General features: G+C 50.5%; 1 protein-coding gene across 1 annotated transcript in view; it reads left to right on the forward strand.

Annotated features, from left to right (window-relative positions):
• FAM76A (family with sequence similarity 76 member A) overlaps nt 1–6,695 on the forward strand; it is a 17,256-nt gene extending 10,561 nt beyond the window's left edge. The window contains exons 8-10 of the mRNA XM_026863462.1: nt 2,337–2,472; nt 2,936–3,037; nt 5,487–6,695. Coding sequence (XP_026719263.1) covers nt 2,337–2,472; nt 2,936–3,037; nt 5,487–5,573 — 325 coding nt within the window. The 3' untranslated portion in view covers nt 5,574–6,695. The remainder of the gene's footprint in view (nt 1–2,336; nt 2,473–2,935; nt 3,038–5,486) is intronic.
• The last annotated feature ends 20 nt before the right edge of the window (nt 6,696–6,715 follow it).

The raw sequence follows: 6,715 nt of genomic DNA on the forward strand, positions 1-6,715 counted from the left end.
GGGGGGGGGGGGGGGGGCGGAAGCTGCTGCTTTAATTAGCACCTTGACACATTTGAGGGTGCATTGTGCAGCAACTGGACAGGAAAATACTTGCCTGTGCTGATGTACCTGACAGGAGGGGGTGTCTGGGCACTCTGAGCCCACTGTTAGGACTTGTGGGTGCAGAGTCCAGGGGCAGGAGGAGGCCCCCGAAGCCCTGGACTCGGTACCGGCTGTGCCGAGCGGCTCAGTGGGAGGCTGGTGGCCCGTCTGTCCCTTCTCCCCGCTGGGTGGCAGGGCCGGCTCTCACCTGCCCAGCTCCGCAGTGTGCTCTGCGACAGGAGCTTCCAAGGAGGGAATTTTTCCTGCCAGAGCTGCTCAGAGAAGGAAATGTGAGCATCTCCCAGCACTCTTTATCACCCCAGGACACTGCAGGAGGGAAGCTTGCCTGGGCAAGCGAGTGGTGTAAGCAATTTTTTTTTTTTTTCCTTTCTTTCTTTCTTTCTTTCTCTCCTCCCCAGCATATTTGCACTGAGTGGGAAATTAAAGCTACTGTTAGGAACATGCTTGCACACAGAAAGGTGCTACCCACCATCATCTTGCACAGCTTCCACTTGGGCAAACCATACTCGGGAACGGTTTTAAAATGGAGTTGTTCCCCGGTGGTGTGTGTGTGTAGGAACCTCTTGTGCTCTCACTTGCTGCCCAGCGTGACAAGCAACAGTGCTTGCTCCAGAGTACCCAGAGACCTGCCATGTTGTACGGTGTGGGCTCTGCTGTCAGCATGTTTTAACCACACAAGACTCTTCCACCGTGGGCTGTCTCCTACAGACCCTCAGTTCTGAGTTTTCCTTTGCCAAGTTTTCTCTCCCAGTGCCGCAGGGCTATCCTGTGACTTTCAGATCTGTGAAGCTGCCTCTGCTTAGTTTCCCTCTGTAGATTCCCCAGCACAGTGGTGGAAAGAGCCTTTTCTTCTGCCGCATCCTTGCTAACCAGTCCAATTGATGCAGACTGCTTTTAGTTAGAAAATAGATTCTTTCCAGGCACTAAAGAGACTCCAGTGTGAGGTGAGCAGCCCATCCTCTGCCTCAGTGTGCAGATTGGGGCTGGAAGGATGGAGGTGGCAGCGTACTAGAGAGGGGCAGCAGTTCGGGTTCAAACTGTGCCTTCCCCAGTCCACTGCAGCTCCCAGCTTTAGAGCTGAATGCAGGCTTTAGGACATGTGTTGACCCACTCTGGAGGCTTTAAAAAAAAAGTCAGGCTTCAGGTAACCCTGGCTATTTATCTTTATAGCAGCAGTGCTGTCTGATAACAGCCAGACTTGAAGTAATCTTCTAGATGAAGCTTTGTTGCCTTACTCCTGTTAAAATTTTTATACAGCAATTTCAGGTGTGTGCGGCTGGGAGTGTGCTGCCCTTTTAGCACCAAGAGATAAAAACCAGGTTTACCATTACAGCAGTAAGGAACGGAAGCCAGGCAAAGATCAGGTGAGCTCCCTGGGCCTGTGGCTGCAGCTTAGTGTGTCTTATGATCCAAAATACTCCTGTAGCGCAAGACTGTAGCGTGGCTGCCCGGATCACTGGGTATCTCTCGGGGAGATTGTGAATTACCAGTGTCCAGATAAGTTTTCAGCTGGTTGCTTAGGTTTAGAGTACCTGGTGCTGTACAAGTGGTGTGCTCAGCTATTTCTCTGTCCTCCTGGAGAGTCTTTCCTGCTCTGAAGTGATGATGAAGCTTCTTCCTAAATTGCTCTGTCGTGGTGGAATCAAAATACAAAAGTCCAGCATGTCTTTTTACCCCTTCTCCCTGCTGAGGACAGTGCTGACTTTAATGGAGGTGTCTCCCTTTGCTTTGTTTTTTTAACTTGAAGGTTATTTGTTTCTCTTTCATGTTCCCTCCTTGCCAGAATGTTTGTTTACATTTAGTGAAAAGTTTTGCTGTATGTCCAAGGACTGCCTGTGACCAAAGAGAGTTCCTAAGTGGTTGCGTAAAGTTTCATTAGCTCTCTGATCGCTGTCCTCAGCGTTTTGGTTTGAAAAAGGACCCTTACTGTTTGAATGGTCGCTGTAGACAGTGGCTGATGGTCGCCCATAGCTGTTCCAGGTCCCTGCTGATCATGCAATAATACGACTTGATATCACAGGTGATCCCTGTTGCCTGTCATACCATGTGTTTCCCAAGTTCCATGTGGCATCCAGGGCAGGGATACAGGTAACACCTGCATTTGAGGAGCCTTTGGAGGACACGTGTGTCATGAAATGATTCCCATTCTCCTCCGAGTGTCATCTGTGGGAGCTCCCCTGCCTCGGTGAAGAGAAGGGGTCATGATGAGAGTGTTTCCCTCTTCTTTGCTGCAGTTTTTCTCCGGACCTCGCCCTGGACTCCCCTGGCACTGACCACTTCGTTATCATTGCCCAGCTGAAGGAGGAAGTGGCTACTTTAAAAAAGATGCTGCACCAGAAGGATCAGATGATTTTGGAGAAGGAGAAGAAGGTACAGCCCTTGGCTTGCTTCCCCCCACAGCATGCTGACATGTTCACACAGATCACACTCCAGTGGAGCCTGGCTTTTTATCTTGGAGTGAGCAAGAGAGTTTCTGGCTGTTTCCAGGCTGCCTTCTTTCCAAAGTTAAAGAGACTTTCTGGATCCACCTAGGAGATCTTATTTCACAAAGGGTCATTTTCTGTCTCAGAGACCCTCTATGTGGGAGCAAGACTGAGAAAAAAAGACATTCTGTTCCTTGCAGAAAGACAGTCCTGACTGCTCCTGCTTGTCTGTGCTGCTCAGCAAGGTGGTTCTGGTCTTGCTGTGCTCCCCCAGCCCACCCCAGTGTGTTTCTGAACTCATCCAGTCTCACACAACTTCTGCAGAAGCATTTTCTGTGGCAGGGTGTGTCTGGGGTGAAGGCATTAATTTCTTCTTCCAGCTCACTTGCTCCTTACCGGTTTATCTACAGATCACAGAGCTGAAAGCTGACCTGCAGTACCAGGAGTCGCAGATGAGGGCAAAAATGAACCAAATGGAGAAGACACACAAGGAGGTCATGGAGCAGTTACAGGTGACAGCATTTTTGTTTTAATTTGCTGAGCTGTGCTGTACCCAGGAGTGACTGAGGACACTCCTGATCACAACACCCTGTGAGCTTCTGCACTCACAGCTCTGCTAACGCTTCTCAGCCCCTGTGCTCTGCCAGGCCAGCCCCTCCCCAGCTCTGTACCAGGCTGCAGTGCAGCATAACCCCTCTTTATATCCTCCTTGTTGCTCTCTACCTGGGCTCAGACTTACTGTATTATAAAGTGCTGTGTTGTGTCCCCTATGGACTAGACAGGAACCCTCAAACCTCATTTTACCTATTGCCAAAATCGGGTTTGAGCCTGTTTCTCAAGACTGCAGAACCTTTGTCAGCTCCCTGCACCAAGTAGCTCTTAATGTGATTTATGTGACCGGTAACCAGAAAGAACAAAGCTCAAGAAACAATTGGCAATTCCTCTAGCACTGTATCTCTCTACTCCAAATAAAGGAGTCCCTGAGCTTGAGGGAACAGGGAGAGCAGGATTCTTGTCATGGCCATGGAAACCCTGGGCATGAATATGCTGTGAGCCACTGAAGAGATCAGGTCAAAGGGGAGCTCGTTACAGGGAAGAAATCAGACACAGAAATGAACTTTGAACCCTTTGATTACTCTGGGGTATATAATGATCTAAAACCCAAGCCATGAGAAGTGGGAGGGGATCAAACAAAAGGCTTATATTCCCCCTGAGAAAACAGCCCCTCCTCCATCAGCACACACCCAAGTTAATTCTCAGAGGGGAAGACGGTGTTTTGGAGACTCCAGCTGCTGTCAGAAAGCTGGTGCCTTTGTCACAGCGGGCATTCTTAAGCACTGTCAGCCTGCCTGAAGGTTGGAATGTCTGTGGTGTGCAGCGGGCTGGTTGCACGTCCCGCTCCTCGTGAGCGGTTGGTGTGCGAGGGGCTGACGACAGCCAGAGCCTTCTGTCTCTGTTCTGCTGTATTGCTGTCAGCCCAGAGCCATTTCTGTCTCATAGCACTGGGAGTCCTGCAAAAAACGAGGTGGTGTTTTGACTCCAGTTCTCCACGGACAGTTTTCTGTTAGCACAAACCACTGCTTTTGGGTTGCCTGGACAGCCTTGGCCGTGGGGTCAAGGGCTGAGTGGGAGACGCACCCCCTTCCTCGCAGTGTTCCCCAGGGCAGAGCACGCTGGGTGCTGGGTGTGTGTGGGGACAGTGTTACCCTGCTGTAGCTCAAAGAGGACGTCTACCCTGAAAAGCTGTCGGGCACCTTCCAACAGCCTTAAACTTGCTCAAATGGGAAAAGAAAGAGGAAGAGTCAGATCCGCGAGCAGGTTTGCCCACAGCCACCTGCCTCTCCTGCCTGGAGAGGGTTTGCATGTCTGTGCTGTTTTGTACCTAGCTCGGACTGGTACTGCCCTGAACTCCTGCTCTCTGGTGTCCAAATGTTTTGGTATTGACTGAGGCTCTGGAAACTTTCTTTGCTGATTCAAAAATAAAAGTTCAAATCTTCTCGGTGTATTGCAGGTGCCTTGAAGTCTTCATCTGATTCACTTTTTGAACATGCTCTTTGTTTTTATTATTTTGTCTTTTCACGGGGGGATGCAGGGGTGCTTGTGTTCTTTCAGTCTGCAGGAGGTGAAAGAAGCTGCATTACCACATGCAGCACTGGAGCAGAGGGTTTAATTCCTCTAATAACCCTTTGCATATTCATTAATTCACTGGAAACTAGTGCTGAAGACCTGTATCTGGCTTCACATGGGTTTTTACCCCATATCCTACAGCTGTAGCGTGATTTACTTCATAGGCGAGAGGAGAGTGAGCTCAGAAGTTTGGGAAAAAGGGCTGCAGAGTCTTGTTCATAAGTTGCCATGATTTTTAATTAGGTGCAAACTGGAGTGACTGTCAGTTGCTACATGTTGGTGCTCTGATGGGTTTGGAAAACCCCTGGTAGAGATGCAGGGTCAGTGCAGAGCTGGAACATGGTAAAATTTTGACGGCACGTGAAGAAACCAAGGGTGAAGCAAAGCTGGAGAACCGTGAGCTGCTCCACCCTGCTTTTTGATATGTGAGAGCATGGGGTAGGGGCCTTCGACAAGAGTCAGGGTGGGGGCTCGAGGCACCAGAGCTGCTTCTCACGCTGCCGAAGCGCGGCGGCCAGCAGCAGGGGAGGGGAGGAAGGAAAACCAGTCCCGCTGACCTTAGAGAGTGTCCTTGGCTGCTTTACTGGGAGTTGTGGAAGCTGTTCGCTTTCAGCCCACTTCTCAGTTACAGCAGGGAGGGGAGGGATGCGAGAGGGAGGGGATGGGCCCCTTCGAGGTGGTTAGAGGTGAGATGCTGGACTCGAGCTCGTGCTGTGGTGCCGCGCAGCGACATCTGCCTCCTGCTCTCACCTGCCCAGCAGCTCCTGTCCAGGCAGATCCCAAGAGTGAATGATGATCCCTGCCATTAAATACCCATTTTCACTGTGTTTCCAGGCCAAGAACAGAGAACTCCTGAAGCAAGCAGCTGCCCTATCGAAGGGCAAAAAGCCTGAGAAGTCGGGAGCAATAACCTCCCCTTAAAACCAAACCCCCAATCTGGGAGCTTTCCCCAGCATTAGCCAAGGAGTCTAGGAGGCCTGCCTGATCGCTGGAAGCCAAAACCTCAGTGTTGTCACTATCCCACTGCCATGGACTCGATGGAAATGCCTGGTGTGTTTTGCTTTTCGACAGCAGGCTTGAGCATGTCTGGTTTCGATCTCTGTATCCACAGGGAGAGGTCCCAGCCATCCTAAATCCCCCCTGAAGTACTGCTTCCTGGAAGAAGGTTTTTTTGGTTTTTTTTCCTAACCAGTTACTACCACTGCCAACCCTTTCTGTTAGCAAACAGGAACCTGCTGCATTAAAAGACTTCTTACTGGTTCCCAACCTGCTGCTGTGAGGCAATAGCCGTGGCCAGTTGTTACGCAGATAAGACAGGAGCTGCGTGTGGTGGGAGCTTGATTTTTCTCGAACTGTTCCCTCTTCAAAAGGAAGCCGATAAATCACCAGCCCAACAGATGTTACTGGAAGGTTGTGCCACTGCTGAGAACGGTTGATCCAGCTTTTTGAAGATGCTTCCAAAATGGGGGCTATGTATTTATCTTGGACGTTTTTTGTTTTGTTTTGTTTCTTTTCTATGTCAACTTGGCAAACGCAACTGCCTGGTTTTGTGTTTTCTTGTTTTGTTATGATAGCTTTTGGGTTGGGAGCCAGAGGGGAATGATACAGACCCAAACCTACCCTGTATTCCCGCCGGTGCCCTGGTTACTTGGTGACCTCTGGGGCTTTGATGACTTCTGCAGCTTGATGTAATCAAGCGTCTCTTACTCCGTTTCTTTCCACGAGGAGAGTTCAAGGCTTGGATGTTCCCTCTGCCTCCCTCAGCCCCTGGATTGAGCTCGCCCTCTTCTCCCCGCAGCAACCTTCCAGATGCAGAAGCAGGGGCCAGGCTGGCTCCAGGAAAGCGCTTACTCAGGCAGCGCCCCAAGCCAGGGAGTGTTTCTTGGGGCTCTCCAGGGACATTTCTCACTGCTGATTAAAAGCCAGCAGAATAAAAGGGCTATGAAAGTTCCCTGTAACAGGGATGTGCTTCTCAGAAACGGCACAGAGACCACAGACCCTTCCAGCCAGGCCAGCTGGGGTGGGCGCTCCCCAGGCTCTGTCTCTTGGCTGTCTCTTATACA

Source organism: Athene cunicularia (genome assembly GCF_003259725.1).
Source record: "Athene cunicularia isolate RWA chromosome 23 unlocalized genomic scaffold, athCun1 chr23_part2, whole genome shotgun sequence".
Lineage (NCBI taxonomy): Eukaryota > Metazoa > Chordata > Aves > Strigiformes > Strigidae > Athene > Athene cunicularia.